We start from the raw sequence: 20,211 nt of genomic DNA on the forward strand, positions 1-20,211 counted from the left end.
CTCTGATGTTGAAAAAAGTACTATATGAATACGTTGACCACAAACAAAACTTTAATTTTTCATCCCTGTTGTATATATTAAAGAAGAACTAGGAATGGTACTGCCAGCAATAAGTTATTTGTGTATCAGGTGGAGTGGTATTTATGAGGATAATTTATTTAGACCCCTGTCCATATTTCACAAATTTTTATCATAGTGCATTAAACACATTGAAGACAGCTGGCTACACGACTACACGAACACAAATGCTGCTGGCTGCAGTTGTAGTAGGAGGAAAAAATTCCCCAGCATAAAATAACTAATAAGCAAATGCTGAAATACATATGTCATCATAAAACTGGCTTTATCGATGAAAAATCGCTTAAGAGACGTAATTGCTGCTAAAGAACTCTACATTCCATATTAAGGTCGTCATCATAATATGCATTTTATAAATAGATATGTAAATTTATATTTTGAACTATTTTTAATTTTGTTGTTAAAAATAAATGTGAACCTTTTTTTTATGTTAATATTAATTGGCAATTTTAATAATCACTTGTTGGAATTTTAAAAAACATTTTCTTTATTTGAATCGGGTAAATATTTTTCGAATTATAATCAAATGTATTTTCAGCTGTATGGGGTACGGACAATTGTTTGAAACAGTGTATATACAGGCCTGTCATAGAATTCCATTCCGATCGAAATTGGAATTAATTTCGTATTTCGCTTCTTCAGAAAAAGTAAAACGAAAATTTCTTTCAGAATGAAACCACTTTCAGTTTTCAAAGTGGAATTGATATTTCTTTGTTTTTCTAAAATTTTTAACCAATTTCTGTACCAAAAACTTCACTTTTGTTTTAGATCAAAGCGGGTAAGTTTTGTTAAATTCTGCTATAATAAATTTGCATACAAAAGGGAGTCGAAGACAAGTAAAATTCAAAAATTTGTGTTCCGTAGATTTTTATAATACTACCACTTGCACCATGAAGTAAAAAATGTGATTCGTACATATTATTATTTCTAATCAGATTTTATAATAAATTTGGAAAATAATAAATTTTGTATAAAATTTTCAAAGTAACTATTGATTTTTAAATATTAATTTTGAGGTTGTTGTTTTATCATACAGTATCACCACTTACCTGACGAATGCTTTCTTTTATTAATATATGTATGTATTTTAATTTATAATTTTATATTTAATTTATATATTTTAAATAATTTAATGTCATTTGTTTAATATCCAAATTATCTGTGTAGGTCAATAATAGCTAAAAAAAATCGGGGTATTCGTTTTTAATTCAGCCTACAATCTAAAATAAATGACATAAATAAAAAAGAAATTGTGGGTCGATTTTCCAGATCGACTCCGCACCTTTATAGATGTATTGTGATGTGGGACAACCTGGTACTTTAGGTGTTGTATACAACTCCACTAAATAAAATAACATATAAAATTCAAAAATTTTTCAATAAAAATTCAAAAAAAAAAATTTATAAAAAAAAATATATATTTAACCATACTTTATTTTAACTTTAACAAAAGCTTCATTCAAAGTAAGTGGGATGTTAAAAAATTACAATTTCTTAAAATCTTAACCAGTCATCATCATTGTTATCATCGTGATGGGAGGGTTGAGTTTGGGGCTGATGGTGTTGTTCCTGTTGCTGTTGCTGTTGATAATCTTCTTTTGAGGCGTCAATATCAACATAAGACTGAATTGGCAATTGTTCTTGTTGCTGCTGTTGTTGCTGCATTTGCATATCAATAATTGATTGCTGTTGCAGCATCTGTTGTTGTTCCTGATCGTCTTCCAATTGATCAGTAAATAGTTCCCTTTTAACACGTACATTACCATCGTCCTCTTCGTCACTTTCAGATATCGCTAAATCATCATCAATGCCCATATTATCATTTGAACCCATCATTAACGGCATTTGATGCATGTTCGCTTTGTTATCATGTGTTGTTTGAATATTTTCATTTTGACCCTCTTCGTGTTGCAGAAATTGTGACATCTTGTTATCTTGTTGTTGCTGATTAGTTTCATTGTTACCCATACGACTGTGCATTGTTAGAAAATCGGATGGATCATAGTTAGGATCCAAATCCATTGAATCATCTGAAATAGGAAAGGAGAGATAACAAATTTGAATATGCGGTATCGAGGTAATTTTTTAGAATCGCCAGTCAAAACTATGGTTCCGAATTTCCCGGGCTTTTTCCATTCTCGGAAATAATTATAAAATATTTTCATTCCTTGGAATTCCCTGTATTTTTATACCCTTCACCTTCGTGAGAAGGGTATATATAAGTTTGTCATTCCGTTTGTAATTTCTACATTTTTCATATCCGACCCTATAAAGTATATATGTATATTCTGGATCCTTATAGATATAGATTAAGCCATGTCTGTCTGTTGAAATCAATTTTCTGAAGACCCCAGATATCTTCTTCAATAATTCTTTCAGACATGCTTTCGAGAATCAGCAAAATCGGTCCACAAATGGCTGAGATATGAGGAAAAAACCAGGACAACCTCGATTTTTGACCCTATTTTTGACCTATATCTGGATTACTAAGTCATTAATATAGGCAATATGGATATCTAATGATAGATATTTCAAAGATTTGCAATGACGTATATAAAACCATAGTAAGTTGGACCTACAATGGGTTAAAATCGTAAAAATATGTTTTAACCCGATTTTTTTTTTCACGAAAAGTTTTTTTTCGCTAAATATTAAAAAAATAATTATTTTGAAGTACATATAATTTGGTGTTTGTTATAAATATAAAAAAAATTTTAAACTTTAAAAAAAAAATTAACAAAAAACAATTCGAAAAAAAAAATTTTTCCAATAAAATTAAAAAATTGCAAAAAAAAATAAATTTTGTTTACATAAAAATATTTAAATTTTTTATTTTGAAGTATAATTTGGTGAATTTGGAAAATCAGTAAAGTTTTTTTTAAATAATTGGTCAGAATTTAAGTTAAATCTGGAAAAATTACAAATTCGTTTCGTTTTCAAATCAGAACGTATATAAACCAAATATAATGTGTGTGTAGATAAATTCGACAAAAACCAAAGCTTTTGAAAGATTTTATTAAATATTTATTATGGTACGAAAAAAAAACAAAAGTTCTATTTTAAAATAAAGGCTAAAACTGGCTTTAACAAAAACTAACTTTAAAATTACTTTCATAGTTAGGCGGTATAATTTTAAACATTATTTTAAAAATAAAATCCAACTTTCAGTACTCACCTCCACCTAAATGTGTTGGTTCAATTTTCATTTCTGTCTTAATATGGGCTGCATCAATTAGATCAGAACCGCCCTCACTGCCACCGGCTGTTGACATAGAATGAACGCGTTCACCCTCCAAGAAACTGGCTGGATTATTTTCATCTTCGGAGACCTCTTGAAAACCATCTTCATCATCGTCCGTGGAACATTGCAGATCTACAGGTAAAAATTTTACAAAAATAAAGTAATATTTTAAATTTTGGCAGTCGCTTGTTTAAGGTTTTAAAATACATTAAAAAAAATAAAATGTTAATTATCCAACAATTATATAAGATCAGATATATTTTAAGAAAATATGTATATACAGAAGAGTATAAAAATATTTAAAAATTTCTATATTACACAACAGTTATTATGACAAATTTTCGAAAAATTAAATTTTTCAAAAGAACAAGTTTTTTGAAAATTATATTAATTTAAAAAATTAAAATAAAAAAGGAACAAAATAGTGTACTAGAACAAGCTTAAATTAACATAAAAAACTATACAAAATGATTTATGAATTCTAAATACTAAAGCGTGAAATATAATAAATAATTAAAAACTGAATTTTAAAAAAGGTGTATTAATTTTAAAAAAAATAGTTGATTTTGTCTAGAATTACGGAAGATCGGGTGTTATTAGTGATAATGTTGTGTGCTTGTGTGCATAATATGTAAAGTTAGAATTATTGTTGCATTTGATTTTTTAAATTAAGCTTAAGATTATAATTTGATTGTTTTATTTTTTGAGTTATTTGCAAGTAGTAATAGCAGTAGTTATTAGTCTTACCTTCTTCCAGAAAGGAGGAATTATGTGGGTTACTTATATTTGAGGCTAGGCTGTCCTTACGGGGACGACCACGACCACGTTTAACAGCATTCGGATTAAATTTGACTAAAAGTATAGAATTTGTAACGCATTTTTGGTTTGGTTTGGCTTGTTGTTGTAGTTTTGTTTCTCATTTGTATGTGAGATATTTTCAAACGTATTATTTTGTTTTTAGGAAGGAATAAAAGAAAATTTGTTTTTAATTTTTTTTAAGATTACAACAACAACAACAAAAAACAAAAAAATAATTGAACAGAAAAATTAAATTTTAAAAAACACAAAAATTATATATAAATTATTGTATTAAAAAAAAAGAAAAATCACTTTACAACATAAAATCATGACGACGGCACAGCATGTTTGCTTTGAGAAGAAACTAATTGATACAAAATTTTACTTTATGCGAAATTTATAAACGATTGACGAAACGAAGGTCTGAGTATGATTTTTTATAATTTTTATTGCAAACAATTTGTGTGATGGTTTTGAAGATATGAACATGTTTTTAAAATATGTATTGATTGTTCTTTCAGATGAACAATAATATAATCGTTTTTCGTTTTCTTATGATCATTATATTATAGTTTCCAAAAAAACATAACAAATTTAAAACTGCGCTTTTCGGTTTTGAAAAATGTAAAAGCTTGGCCTAGTCCATTCAATTTTATGATATTAGACGTTGATAACTCATAAAGTATGGATTTTGTGACAGTCATACAGTGTTACCAGAACTTCAAGAAAAAATGCTAAAAAAAAGTGCAAATTAATTTTTTCTATAAAAAAGTGCATTGCTATGCAATTTTGCACTTAAATTTGCTGTTTAATTGTCAGGAGATATGACAATATTATTGAATGAAGTTGTAATATTATTTATTGTAAGTTTTTCAAATATTGATTAGAAGTTTCCTGACCTCTCACACGAATGAAATATGTAACTTCACATTGAAGGAATTACTTGGAAGTTATCCATTGAAATGCTGAAATTAGTTAATACAAAAACCGAAATAATTTAAAATTTTTCTTTTTTTTTTCCTTTTTTATATTAAAACTTTTCGGAATTCTAATATGATTTTATTAATTTTTGCTATATTATAGCATAAGTATAGTTTAACAGGTAGCCGCCCAAAATTTGCACAGCTCACTTATGTCCATTTGGTTGTTACCTTTGTGTTAGCTGTATTTTGGTATACAATTTAAAAATACATATTTATTGAATTTCCAAAATAAAAACTTTCAAGAAATTCAAACAAAAAATGTACTCAAATATTTCCTTTATGTACCAAGTTCTCTATTGTTTTATTATTTTTTCATTCATATAAAATATTTTATTAATTTTTTTCAAAAAGCTGTTTACATATTTTGCAAGGTTGTTTACACATTGTAATTATCTAAATAAATTTTGTTTAATGAGTTACTTTATAAACTCATTAAACAAAATTTATTATACACAACTTATAAGCTTTACTAAACAATTTTTTGATTACATGATAACCCCTAATAGTTTAAGCTCTAAGTTCACTGTTTTAAATAAATTTAACTTCAAAACCTTCCCACATAAATTCGCTTGAAAAAAAAAACAAAAATTATTCAATGGAAAATATTATTTGTTTAAAAAGAATTTGGCAAGTGTTTGTGTTTTTGATGGTTTTTTGTTAGAAGAAAATTCAAATTAACTATTAATTTCAGGTTAATTCAAACCTAGTTAAAATGATGATTAGTTGTTATTAGAAATAAATGTAATAAATCAAAAAATAATAATATTAATAACAAAAAATTAATATAAACCGCAACCCATAAATAGTTTAGAATTTAACAAAATAAAAATCTAATAGGCAGCATAAAATTTAAATTAAAAAGAAAATAAATTAAAATCTAATTATAAAATTTATATTAGAGTGCAATTCGGCTAGGCCGAATCTTTTACATATACCCTTCACCCTCTTGATAAATTTTTGTCAAGGGAGTTATTTAGACCATTTAAAAATTTGAAAAGTATCACCACATCTAGGCATACTTTCTCAATGTCCGGTTATTTAAATTTTTCGTTTCAAAAGGATTGTCCATTGAAAAATATATATGTATTGAGAAAATATGAAAAAATCAAATGCTTACATATATCCTTTTAGGTTAATAAATTTCTAACTAGAACATTTATTGGTACATATATTAAAAAGTGTAAGTGTTTATTAAGGCTTATTATTAATTTTAAATATAATTGAACATTAAGTAAATGATATCTTAATAAAAGCAAAACAAAATAAATATATGTATTTGTATGTAATTATTCTTACTGAATTTCTTTACTCGTATTGGCATACAAAATTCTGCATTACTTGCACAAATGCCAGTAGGATGTGGTTTGTTTTGGTTCGAGTGTTCAATCACCACACATGTTTCCCTCTCAAAATCTTCTTGTAAATAATAATTTTCCAATTTTGGAAAACTGTTACGTTCATTATATCCATATCCATTAATAATTGAATATGATAGCTCATGATCTCTTTCTCTATCAGATTCATTATAGTTCGCAATATTAATTCGATTAGTTATACAATTAATATCAATGTTATTATCAAATTCATTTTTAACTAGATATTCTTGTGATTGTAGTTCAGCTTTTTTCTTAATTTGTTCACAATACCGTTTTTTTCGCATAGCTTTCCGACATTTACTACGTTCTTCGATACGATAATCTTCATTAGTTCTACGTAAAGCCGTCAATTGTCTATTTCTTTCGCGTTGGAAATCTCCATGCTTTTCTCGATATTTTATTTGGGCATTTCGCTGATCACGTCTACGTTTTTCGAGAGATGCCTTGCGGCACCTGGGCATTTTTATTTTCAACCAAAACTAAACTTCGTATTATATCGTAAAATGTATATGTATAGCGGTGAATATTGTATGAGATTTGCTTTTTCATTTACAAGTCGTGGAAATTGTTCATAGCCTTCGTAATATAACCATGACATAAGTTGAAATAACGTAATCAGTTAAATTTGAATGCAATTACTTTAAAAAGTATCTTCAGTGTTCATTCATACATAAATTATATAAAACCTCCAACAAAATTTTAAAAATATTAACATTTGTTTAGTCGTTGCATTTTACTATTTTACAGTACTGTATAATTTAGACTGTCACAAAATTATTTTGCCTTTGTTATTTGGTCTTTTTTTAAATTTTTCTTGTAATTTATATTTTTTTTTAATATTTTCCAATTCGCCAACAATTTTGAATTGCCAAAAACTCCAAAATTTTTATTTTTATGGAGCTCAGTGAATGATATCCGATTTTTTTCTCGTAGGGCTCACAGCACTCTATTGACTGTTTCGTTGTTTACATTTTTTACATAGTGTTATTCTTAGTAGTCCTTGATCTCTGGGTTTACACGGTTTTTCTCGAGTATTAGTCCTTCCTATCTTCCATTTTTAATACAAAGATCATCAAAACCACTCACAATACGGACAAAATTATTACTTGGAAAACGCAATAATCGATCCTTTTAACAAAAACATAAACAAATTCAAAGATAAATTGTTAGAAATACCAATCTCAAAAAATGAACTGGAATTTATTTGGTGTATAGATGGCGTATCTTTTGAACACGATTTTAGTTTTTAATTTTGAAGGGTACATATCTTGATCAAGGTTGCCAATTTAGCCATTTTCCGGCTAGATCTAGCGATTTTATTTTCATTTAGCCATAAAAATATGGCTAGATTTAATCTAGCCGGAAGATCTAGCCATTTTATTTTGTCTTAGCCTTTTTTATTTTATTCTTTTCTTGAACATTTTTGGAATTTTTTAAAAATAAAACAGTATTTTTTATCAAATGACAAAGAAACAGTACTTTTAAACAAATTCGTCGGTAGATGATTTGATGAGAATATTATTGGTTTTTGAGATTGAGAAAATGGGGGTTAATCTGCTAAACCCCATTAACCCTTTCATGCCCATTGTTGCATATATGTTTTCTAATTTTGAACGCCCATATTTATTGTTATTAAAACTAAAATTTTTACATTTTTGCAAAATTTCGTTCTTTGTCATCTTTTCTTTCAATTCGTATATTAAATTAGAAAGTTTTTTACCGCTATAATATTTTTTAAGTTGATGTAAAAATTGCATGTAATTGATGGAGTTTTTTTAGAAAAATTAAGTTATAAAAAAAGATATTTTAAGAGTTTTCAAAAAGATTTATTTCAAAATTGTGACCCTAAATTATAAAATATATGTATATGAAATAACATATATGTGATTTAAAACTGATAAAATATAGTGTAAATTTTCGTGCATATTTTTTTCATTCCTTAAGATGCATACACGCAACATTGGGCTCGAGTGGGTATATTTTTTGTTACTTTTGTTTTTTGTTATAAATCATAATCACTTACTTATGTATCTGAATACATAAGTAAGTGATTATGATTTATTTTTTTATTTTAAAAGTTTGAACTTCGAAGATAGAAATTGCGTAGGTTTTAAATTATGATCGGTATGATTCGGATCGAGATGAAGATTTGGAATATGATGAGGATATAGCGAAAAATTTGGTGAAGAATGGAATTTCAAACGAAATAATTGAACTTGTTGAAGATGTTCTTCTATTGAGCCAGGTCATATGTTTAAAGTTAACAATTTGAATAAATTCCTTGACCTGCTATCGTCACTGAATACAATAAATAAATGGGAGGAGTTGATTTGGCAGATATATTGCTAGAATTATATCGCATAAACCACAAGTCTACGAAATATTACACTCGAATTTTGTATTGGACAATTGGAACTACCGTTGGAAACTACTGGCTCTTCTATAGGCGCAATATTAAAGCGGTAACTCCAGAAATTAAGCTAATGTCTCTTGTTAACTTTGCAACATGTGTAGCTAAAGGCCTTATTCACTGCAAAAAATCAAAGCATGGTATAAGAAATAGATATAAGAAAGGTAGACCAATAAACCCCCAAGATAGTACACCTGAAGGCTTGCCAGTACCAACATCTCGGTATATAGTAACACCAGAACCGGATAATAATATCAGACTAGACAACGCCGGACATTGGGTCACTTTGGAAGGACGAGGACGTTGCCGAAAAAGTAAAAGTCATTTTCTATGCTCGAAGTGTCTTAAGTGTAAACTTGATTTATATTGTAAGTCCCGGTCCACACTGTAAAACATTTGCTGCAAAACATTTGAATTTGTTGATGAAAGGGGAAAGAGGAATGAAAAAGGGAACTTTGTTTCATGTACATGAAGTTTTTGTTGAGTATGTCATCCACATTTATTTGTTCGTATTCGTACTATACAGAAATGTCAAAAACTGAAAAGCAAAAACTTCACTGTGTGGACACGAATGAAGTTTCAAAAGAGAATTGAAAAATGTTTTGCAGCAAATGTTTCACAGTGTGGACCAGGACTAATGCAACCCGAAACTGTTTTTTAGCTTCACACATAATTTTCTATTTATTTTTTAGCTTATGTATAAGAACTTACCAAAATAATTTGAAACAAAATAAAAACAAATACTGCATTTTTATTACGGTTGGTGCCCAATGTTGCATACATGCAACCTTAAAAAAAATCGGTCTATATAATTTCTATCACCTAAATCTTAGTATATGTAACAAATTAGAGCCTAGCATCAAAGAAAAAAAATAATTTAAAATTTTTACAACGGCTAAAATAATTTGGGCATCAAAGGGTTAACACGAAGTCGGTAAAAATTATTTTAAAAATCTGTCAGTATAACTATTAGTTAACACATAACCAGACTTCGTGGTAATGGGGACAAGAAATGTAATATTTATGAATTTGTATTAATTAATTTTTGGGTTTTAGCCATTTCTAGCCATTTTTAATTCAAAATCTAGCCATTTTCTGAGCTGAAGAGTTGGCAACCTTGATCTTGATCATTATAGTGTAAACACCAAAGCTTTTTTTGGGCTTCGAAAATGTACCAACGAATCGAATCTCGAATCTTTAATTGAAAAAAGTACCAAAACTTATGGTTAAGACGATCTTGCATGTCCGAAATGCTGCGTGAACGCCATAAATGAAAATCATCTTATCAACACTCGGCCACCTTTTAAAATCTATTAATAATTAAGTGGTTGAGAAGTTTACCTCACCCGCCTTATAGTAGAGCCCTTGCCAATTATACAAATGTTTCAAAATAAAAGCGAAACATTTTAAAAATCCCGCATTTTTAAGACAAAAAAGGCAAAATACTTTTGTGGCCTGCAAATTTTATTGCGAAATAATAAAATCCAACTAAACAACAATTAATTTTACATGTACATATATTTTCAACTGCAAAAAAAATTGGTAAGCAAAATAGTTTTGTGATACATTGTACGTATGTTTATTCTGTTTTTAAGTAAGCAATTGGGGGTTTCCATTTGTTCGATATCGTACACTTTCTCTAAATTTCTCAACACCCAATCCAAATATTTTCCTTCGTATTGTCAAGTGATATAAAAACAAAATAATCCTTCAAACTGAATTCACTGCTGTGATTTATAATTTTAGTAATACAATTCTCGAGATTATTTTGTATACAACTATCTTTTTATTTTCCACAAATAGGTATCATTTCAATTTATCGCAAAAAAAAAGTTATGTATTTGGCCATGAATTATTATCTCAGGCTCTTTGCGTCAAAAAACTCCGTATGTAATTTAATCCCTATAGTAGTGTTTTCTATTATGAGTTTTAATTAATACTCATCCACTTATCAATCAAGTTTTATTTGGTGCTTCACCAGATTATTCTTTCCAATATTAGTTTCACAACTTAGATTTATATGGTACTACAACATTGTCTTCACATTACCAAAAATATTCTTTAAATGTAATTTTTTTTTTCCATATGAATGTATGTATTTATTATTGCTTAACAACAACAGCTGATAACTTGTTAAGGTGCGGTCACACGATATGTTTTTCATGCGCATTTTGACATTTATTGTAAAATGTTGTAAACTTGTACAATGCGTATTCATTATAAAGTGGTATTGATTTTACAACAAGTACATTTAAAAAAAAAACTGTTTTTTGTAAACTTGTGTAATCAGATGTGCTGTAGACATCGCCTTATAATGAAAACGGCTTGAACTTGTACATACCGTATGACGTCGAATAAACACATAGAAGGGATGGAGAAAGAAATGTCAATAAAAAAATAAACAAAATACAAAAAGCAGGGCAATAAATTTTCATTAAAGATATTTATAGATGGCAATACTGAGTATTAACACTTTTCAAATTTAAAATATTATTGAAATCTTTCGGTATGTCAAGAAATCGTTTCGAAAAATACATTTCTTGTTTACACGATAGTATTACAAATATTTTATTTCTTTGTTCATTGATATTTTTCTGCTAACTTTATTTTTATTTTATATTTTCTTTACATTTTTGTTTGCCGTATTTGTTTGTATAAATACATACCCCATACATACGAAAATAAAAAGTTTTTGAATTGTTTTAAACAAATTTTCAATACCGACCGTAAATCAAAAAAATCATTTGTATTTTTTGAGTTTTTTACAAATATTAATACTCAGTATTGCCGTCTATAAATACCTTAATTAGGGTTTTACAAGAGACTTATGTTTTTGTTCCTCAGTTACATATTCAGTTGTAATCTATGCCATGAGATCTATGTATATGAAACTTTGTATATTTAAAATACATGTTCTTTGTGTATGTTTTTCTATTCGAAAGTGAACAAAACGAGTAATTGTGAACGCCATATTAACATACAAATCATAGTTGGGGGTAATGCACTAAATGTTGATTGAAATCAACATTGCACTATCACTCAATAAAATTGTAAAACATTTAGTTTGCACTATTTTTTTTATCAGCTTTAGTGATAATGCTTATTTCTTAATTAGCTCTAAAAAAATAGTGATAATTTTTTCACTATCACTAAACGAAGATTTAGTGCAAAAATCTGCACTACAATTAATTAGTGCAAAATTTTAACCTGCAATCAATAAAAGCTGCATACTATCACTAAATTTTAAAAAATGAGTTGTCATGAAATTGTTAAATCCAAATTCGAAAAATCAAAATTTTAAATATTTTTTGTTATTTTTAATGAAGTATTATTCTTAAGTTTTAAATTAGTGCACAGAAATAAACTTAAACCATTTTGAACTTAAAAATTTAGTGCACAATTTGAAGTTGCACTCAAATTAGTGCAGAAAAAAAAGTTGCAATAAACTGATGATGACATTTTTTTAAAATTAACTAATTTAATTTTGAGTGAAAAAATTTTTAACTCACTATCACTAATGTTTACTGAGGCTGCTAATTTTCAACTCAGCACTAAATATGAACAAAAATATTGCACTAATTTTGACTATCACTAAGTATTAGTGCAAACTGCAAAATTAGTGGACTACCCCCATCTATGATACAAATGAAATTTCATATGTATCGAATGCTTGTTAAGGTATGTGGAAAACATATCGTCTAAACGTACCTGAAATCGAAGACAACATGATATATGGCAATCCTGAAACAAAACTTCTAAACTCCTTTTTGTAGAATATTTTCATTAAAATAATTAACACTGAAACTAATTTTAACAAAATTATTATTTTTTAAATAAAAATAAAAGGAACATTCCTATTCCCAAAAATAATGGTCAACTAACAGTTGAACACACGATACCAATAGTATTTCGTCTGCGGCATCTAAGGTTGTAGAAAATTTAATTAAGGGCCAAATCACTCGTCATGGTCGTAGTACATGTTTTCTCTTGACAGAATTCACTGAATATATTATGTGATTATAAGCAATTTGTATCCGTCAATGACATATCTTCTGATTGGTCTTATTTTATTTACATTGTTTCAGATTGATTTATTGGAATCGCTTGTTTACAGTAATTAAAAATCTTTTGCTTTTGCCGATAATATTTATACAATTTGCAATGATATTTATAAAATGAGAAAGTCAATTTGTTTTACAGGCTACTATTTTGTCTAACCTGGATGACTGGATGCTAACAAACTGTCTTCAAATTAATCTGGATAAAACCAAACTCTTGTTTTTAGACCAAATATAACTGATTTATTTGACTCTACTGTAGATATTGTTAGTAGCTTGAGATGCTTATTGGTTATAATTGACGGCAACATCTTGATAACGTTTGTATTAGAGTCCGTCTGACACTATATATCACCTGAATATATCGCTATCTTTACAAGTTAAGCGGACTCTTCCACATTTCTTGCTTATGTCACAAGTTAATTATTTTGTTGAGCTTTATTCAGGCCTTTGAACAATTTTTTTAATCAAAATTTAGCTTGTTAAATTTAATTATTATATCTTGGAATATATTGCCAACAAGTTATGATAAATATATATCATTATTTCAGAGGTAAGGTAGCTAGCTGGACATGAACGGTAGCGAATATGGATAATTTCACAATTATTTTATCTGATAATGGCAAGACGCGCGACTTGTTTTTCTCCACCCAAAGCTGAATTGCGAATGTAAAATGTATTGTTATTGCTAGTTTTAAAATAAATTTCCTTCTTGTCCTCCATTATCACTTACATGACATAACGGAATAACGACGACTATGTAAGCTAACCCGACGCCAAAATTAAGTCAATAATTTTTGGAATTAAATAGGATTGTATTGCTTGTGTTTTTTTTATAACTATTCATGGTGAAGGGTATAGAAAGCAGTTAATTTGAAGCATTTTATTTAAATTAAAAATCAAATCATTTCATTCTAGTAAATTAAAAGCAAAAAACATACAAACTTACCTTCTTCCACAGTATCACGTTGTTTGCGAGGTCGCCCACGACCACGCTTAATATCTACCGGTGGAGCCATATCTGGTGTTTGTGCTGTTGCGGTTTGTCCGGTTGTCAGTGATATATGACCGCCAATGCCGCGTTGGAAGGAAGCGGCAGAAGAGGTTGATGCTCTTTCATTACCCTCAACGTCAATGAAATCATTTTCGGGTGTACTAGATCGACTTGTTCGCATATAATCATAGTCTTGATCATCACCACCCCAGGTATCATCTAGTTCTGCATCGGCTCGTGCACGCTCTTGAACTTTAGCAATGTTCTGTTCTAATTGTGTACAATGTTCAGCAAACTGTGAAGATTTACGGAAATAAAATTGGAAATGTGTACAGTATGTTTTTATACATTTTGTATAATTTTAACGGTTGTTAAAATTATAAAGTTTAAACATACCTCATCTAACTGTGATCGAGCATATTCTAAAATATGTTTTGCATTTTTGGTAAAGCGAGATTCACTGCCATTGTATTGTTCACAATTTGTAGCTATCAATTCAATGTCACCCAAGAATTCTCCACGTGAATGATAGCGATGGGCTATTGAATAGAAAATAATGTTTTAGAAATATTATTTTTTTTAATAAAAATAGAGATATTTAGCTTACCTTCAACATTTTTACCAATGCTTTCCAAATCCATAGGTCTCTTTATAATCGTATAATAGTCTTTGACTTGTTTCTTGTTGACTGGTTTAAGGAAAGGCCAACTTTCTTGCATAAGTTTAATTTTGCCATGCAATTTTTCGAATATAAATGATAAAGCCACCTGATCGTCATCATCCAATAAGGGATTAATAGCTTTTTCCAAACGCATAAGTTTATCTTCTTTTTCGGCCAATAGATCGAAGCAACTTTTTAACATGCGTTGCGCTGCATTGGTGAAAGAACTATTAGGTCCATTGTATAAAGTAGAATTTTCGACAATTTGATTGAGGTCGGCGAGAAATTCTTCACGACTATGGTAGCGTTTTTGACGTATATTATCGCGCATAGTTTGTAAATCCATGGGTTTAATGACAATGCGATAATAATCGGGAACCAACTGTAATAATAAAAAAAATAATAATAGAATACATATTCAGTTTAAAATAATGAATTACATTTTTATAGATGAGTTTATAGTACCTTAGCATTCACGGGAAACATGAATGGTGTTACATCAGGCATGGCTCGCAAATCATTGAGTATCTCTTCTAGTATGGAAGACAATACGACCACTGGATCTGTTCTTCTACGATTGGCCGTTTTATTGTGTCTTTGCAAATAATCGCAGTGTATATCACTGGCCATTCTTCTCTTCTTTTTACCCATAACATCTTTGGGAACTTTCAACAACAGTGCTTTCTTGCGGCTACCCTCATCGTGACGTTTTAATAGTTTACTACTCAATGTAACTTTTGTACCATCAACATTAACCAAATCATCCTCTTCAATGTTCTTCTCTCTTTCTCTTTCTCTTTCTCTGTCCCTCTCCTCTCTTTCGGGCTCCTCGTCTGGGTCTTCGTTCATGGACATATTCAAAGAAGATGTTGGCGGACCTTGAGTACCAGTGTATAGGGGACAAGCCTTATTGGTACGCATATGGCCAACCTGCCCGCAGGCGCCACATTTAAGCTTCAAATCTGGTTTCAACTTGAATTTCTTTCTTGAAGGACTTACTTCCTTATGACTGTTGTCTCTTTCTTTGTGCGAAGAACTCTGCGAAGTTTTTGGATCACCCAGAGATGTGGGCATGCCTCCGGGTTGTAATTTTTGATTTTGAGCCAATTGAGCCAAACGTTCTCTTTCTTGGTTGCGTTTAATACGTCTCAATTGCTCTTGAATTCTTCTCTTCTCACGTTTCATCTCTTCCTTTTGCTGTTCGTCCAAGGTCGCGAATTGTTTTATAAACTGTTCATCCTTTGTGGTACGAATTTTGACATAGGCATCTATAATAGGTTGTCTTCTAACAGTTTCCACCCTGGTATACTCTTTACCCTCAGAATCTTTGAAGGTTCTGGTAATTTTCAATATTCTACCTTGATTTGAATTTTGCAAGGATTGTTGTTGACTATCCATATTGCCATCTTTATTTTTATCTCCCTTGTTTTTGTTGCCCTCTTCATCTTCCATAATTTTTTTGAGTAATTCTTGTCTTTCCTGTTCTTCTCTTTCCATTGTCAGCTGAGTAGAAGTCTTTTTATTCGACAACATGTTTTCTAGATTTTTTCCCAATTCCTCTAAATCTGACTCTTCTGAGGCCGACGATTCATCTTCGTCTGTTGACAGAACTTCCGAACTGGCCAAAACACGATTTTGTAAATCGAATATACGCTGACATTCTTCCTTATAACGTTCTTGATGTTCGGCTATTGAAAACCGATTACCTCTGGAGAACTTATCCATGCCTTGTTCACCAGCCTTAGCCTTTTCCGTTGACAATGTACGTACTACATCAATGACTTCCCATCTTGAGAGTTTTTTGATTTCCTCTTCGGGTACTTTGAATTTACGGAGCAGTTCTTTAGCTCGTTGCAAAGGTAGACGACGTAAATCAGCATCGGTACCGGTAACCGTACGTTTTGGTTGGGATTCTTGTTCTTCTTTCGTTTGCTTTAAGATAAAAAAGGAATTGATTTGTAAAAAATAATTTTTGTTGTTTATATTATGGATACAAAACTTACCGTTGGCTTATTTGGTACCCTTACGTATGAAAAGCCTTCACCACAACCAGTCGGATCAGCAGGTCCTGTAAGTTGTAATAAACATTTACCTCGCATGGCCTGTATATAAGCTCTGAAAAATAATTAAATAATTATGCTTAACGATTAAGACATTTTCATTTCAAATGTAAATATTATCTGCCTGAAAGGACGTACCGTGTTGTATTCCAAGGTGCAACTTTAACTTCATCATCAAGCTTCAGCTGAGCCTCTTCATCATCATCTTCTTGAGGTGCAAATAAGAATTTTTCACCGTAACCAGCATCCTATTGAAATGGAAACAATAATAACAGAATCAATAACAGGCTACATATTATTTATTACAATAATTCATCGCACCTTTAATCTCTGTTCGGCCGCTATCATACTGAAATACGCACAGCACTGTTCGGGAGATACCATAGCTCGGATTTCTTCTTCGGAAGGTAAACGAAATTCGGGTTTAATAACCCACCAATTTGAATCCATACCAGTACGCTTAAAGTCGGCGCACTGTTTCAGTCTCTTGCGTATACTACTTTCAGAGTGGGCGGGGAATGCTCGTTTAATATCATCCATTCGTATGCGTCTCGGATTATCGGCACTCTTCCAAAACAAACGATAAATGAACACTTGCAAGAAGTCCCTAGTAAAGTTATTGGCTCTTTTTGAGTTGGGACCTGGCACTTCATACAGCGGACATTCTTGACCCACTGTAAATATGGCATTGTATTCACGTATCCAGTAGTTGTTGCGAGTGCGTATGACCAAAAAGTCTGTGTTACTTACACTGTGCGGATAAATGGGTGCCCTATACATGTTATTCTCGAGAGCCTGTATACATTGACCGGGATGCAAAATACCCAAAAATGGACTGGTATGTGCAATGGCAGTTTCACCATATTTAAAGTCTTGAGGAGCATTATCCTTGGTAGCTTTACGTTTGTAGTAATTTTTTATTTTCGAACACATACCCACTTGATTCATTAAGGGTGGATGTTCTTCACAGAATTCCGCCAATATAATATCGCCATCTTTGCCGCTCAAATCTTCGGGGTTACGCATAAAGAAAACATCACCACCACCCGATGCAATACGTTCGGCATCACGTTGTTTAGCCTTTTTAAAGATGTGTTTCAACAAAGGCAATACCGAATGCGAAACAGACTGGGAAATCGGACCATAGGAATATTTCTTAAGAGGAGGACGATGAAATGCTCTTAATTTAATAGGTCCCATGTGTGTGGGAATAAATGGTGATCTCAATTCGACTACTGGTGTTGAGTGTTGGATTAAACTGCCACCACCCACTTTCAAGCGTAACGTTGGCTCTGCCTTCGGCATGTAATAACTGTCATTGGATATATTAAACGGATCTCTATCAGGAGATTTCGGTGGTGGTGGCGGTGTATCTTCAGCCAATACATTAATAACTCCAGCTTTACCCAGTAAAATTTTTGATTTTTTAACATGAGGATGTGGTATTTTAATTTTGGGTGGTGGTCCTGTGTTCTTATTAATTTTGGAAGGATCGATATCATCGGGTATACCCAAAATAATATTCTCATCATTTGGATCTAAAGTTAATACTTTAGGTTTAGGTATTTTGGTCATTTCTTCGGCATCCCAAATAATCTCATCTTCCCACTTGCTATAGATTAATTCTTCATTTTCTACCGGGAAAATACTATACCAAGTGTCGTCAACAGCTTCGGGCGGTTTTGTGGGTAAGCTAAAACATTAACCATTTTATAATTATTTCACATTTATAAAAAAAAACATACATATATTTTGATAACAAGTTTATATTTTTCGATCACTCACTTTTGATTTGATTTTTGTTTGCTAGATGAACTACTACTCGAACCCGTTATTTTGCCACTTGTTGATCCGGTCACTGGCAAAGTTTTGCCAGCTGGTGTAAATGCTCTAGAACCACTTGATGGCAACCAACCAGCAGCATTCGTTTTTGAATTTAACTTTTGTAGCACTTTTGCTTTAATTTCATTTCCATCCCAAACCACTTCATCTTCCCAGTGCAGCTGAGAGACCATAAGAAACGCATCATCTGCCAGGTGCTCTTCTTTAATTTCCTCTTTAGGTTCTTCCCTTTTAATGTGTTGCATAGATTTTGCATTCTTGTGTTCGTGCCGTACCTTGAAACCGTAATTAAAACCATCTCCTGAATCGGGTACCTCTAACATATCGTACCAAATTTGGGCTGGACCATAACGCCAATCGGCTATTTTTGGTTTGTTTTCATTATTGTCACCACTTTCAGGTTCCTGCTTAATGTCTTCATCATTAAAAATGCTCAATAGTTTATCCTCATCATCGGATTGGCAGTGTGATGGTTTCGGTTCAGGGCCGTAATGTAAACCGAAACCTTTTTTGCGTGGTTCTTCCGAATCGCTTGTAGAATCTGAGCCTGGATTGTGAAGCTTGTGATCACGAGACTGTTTACGCTTGCGTCTTCTCTTCTTAACATGACGCCAAATCTGTGGCAGGCTTGAAGGTTTTCCTGGTCCAAACAGGCGGGAGAATCTTAAAACTTTATCAGGCCTAAAATCCGGAAACAATTCACGCACATCTACATTGGCATATTTAGAGGGCAGCATGTCAGCCAAGGGTGTATCTAATTTACGTTCCGCCGCTAATAAATTCATCAATTAGTTTCGCAAAAACTTTACATGTTTTACGAACTTACCTTTCTCGTGTTTTGTATCAGAATCCATCCCACTATCCGAACCACTCTTGCCCGGCAGATCTTGTATATTATTCCGTAAGGGTATGCTGGGAGGAGGCATTAATTCCTTATCATCTTTGTTAATAGCTTGAACAGTTGAAGCCGGTATAGCTTCTTCTAAATCTTGCATACCATTAGAAGATCCTTCCTTATCCTCCGATTTCTGTGTTGGAGGAGTCTTGGGGCAATCTTCCGATAACTCTGTTATATCCGAATAATCCACGGCATCAGCATCTTTAATAATTTCACCATTTTCATCTTCTTGTTCACTTTTAGGATCTAAAAGACCCGACTTTAAAGCATCAAAATCACTCAATGGCTTTTTGGTTTCTTCCACTTCCTTATGTTTTTCTTCCGTTTCCTCATCCTCTTCGTCATCCACGTCTTCCCTTTCTATTACTTCATTTAACATCGAATGTAAACCCATTCTATGGACAAAACAAATGGATTAAATATAGGTATAATAGTTAAAAATAATGTTAACTTACTTGGCCAATGAACCCAAATGTTCTCTAAATTCTGAATCAAAGGCTCCGCCACCATCATCATCCATTAATTTACCCTCCGAATCGATATTACCAAAAAGAATTCCCGTTAAATCCATTCCAAAGCCACCTTCGCCTCCTTGTTGACTACTTTGGCTACCGCCATCCTCATTGCCAATGATGGAGCCATCATCATCACTGTCGGTATCCATACTTTTAATATTATTGCTTCTTCTTGTTTATCTTTTTGCCTGTGGTGGAGTCTCAAAACTTTGCAGGTATTTTGTCGTTATTTAGGTTAAATACTAAGATTTTTTAACAAATTTTACTGTTTTTATTATCAACATATATTATTGTAGT

The 20,211-nt window shown here is 31.0% G+C and overlaps 1 protein-coding gene across 2 annotated transcripts; it reads right to left on the minus strand.

The window, feature by feature from the left end:
- Nucleotides 1-1,478: 1,478 nt before the first annotated feature.
- Taf1 (TATA-box binding protein associated factor 1) lies at nt 1,479-20,187 on the minus strand. Of its 2 annotated transcripts, XM_065515745.1 has the most exons (13): nt 19,855-20,186; nt 19,328-19,794; nt 18,445-19,273; nt 16,981-18,352; nt 16,798-16,907; nt 16,603-16,714; nt 15,065-16,531; nt 14,546-14,981; nt 14,335-14,477; nt 13,894-14,233; nt 4,067-4,171; nt 3,254-3,451; nt 1,479-2,108 (listed from the first exon to the last, which is right to left on the minus strand). In XM_065515745.1, exons 1-13 carry the CDS (start codon nt 20,061-20,063, stop codon nt 1,573-1,575), a joined length of 6,324 nt encoding a protein of 2,107 aa, XP_065371817.1. In that variant the 5' UTR covers nt 20,064-20,186; the 3' UTR covers nt 1,479-1,572. The 2 variants fall into 2 exon arrangements, with proteins under 2 accessions (XP_065371817.1, XP_065371818.1); XM_065515746.1 differs by lacking the exon at nt 4,067-4,171 and having other exon boundaries at nt 19,855-20,187.
- Nucleotides 20,188-20,211: the final 24 nt, after the last annotated feature.

This window comes from Calliphora vicina, chromosome 1 (genome assembly GCF_958450345.1).
Source record: "Calliphora vicina chromosome 1, idCalVici1.1, whole genome shotgun sequence".
Lineage (NCBI taxonomy): Eukaryota > Metazoa > Arthropoda > Insecta > Diptera > Calliphoridae > Calliphora > Calliphora vicina.

Excerpts from the sequence above, each read along its gene's own strand:
- Taf1 (XM_065515745.1), bottom strand. The coding sequence starts at position 20,063 with ATGGATACCGACAGTGATGATGATGGCTCCATCATTGGCAATGAGGAT. Across the intron at positions 18,353-18,444 it reads AAACAAAAATCAAATCAAAA|CTTACCCACAAAACCGCCCG; the intron begins GTGAGTGATCGA and ends TTAATGTTTTAG. Across the intron at positions 3,452-4,066 it reads TTCCTCCTTTCTGGAAGAAG|ATCTGCAATGTTCCACGGAC; the intron begins GTAAGACTAATA and ends TTTTACCTGTAG.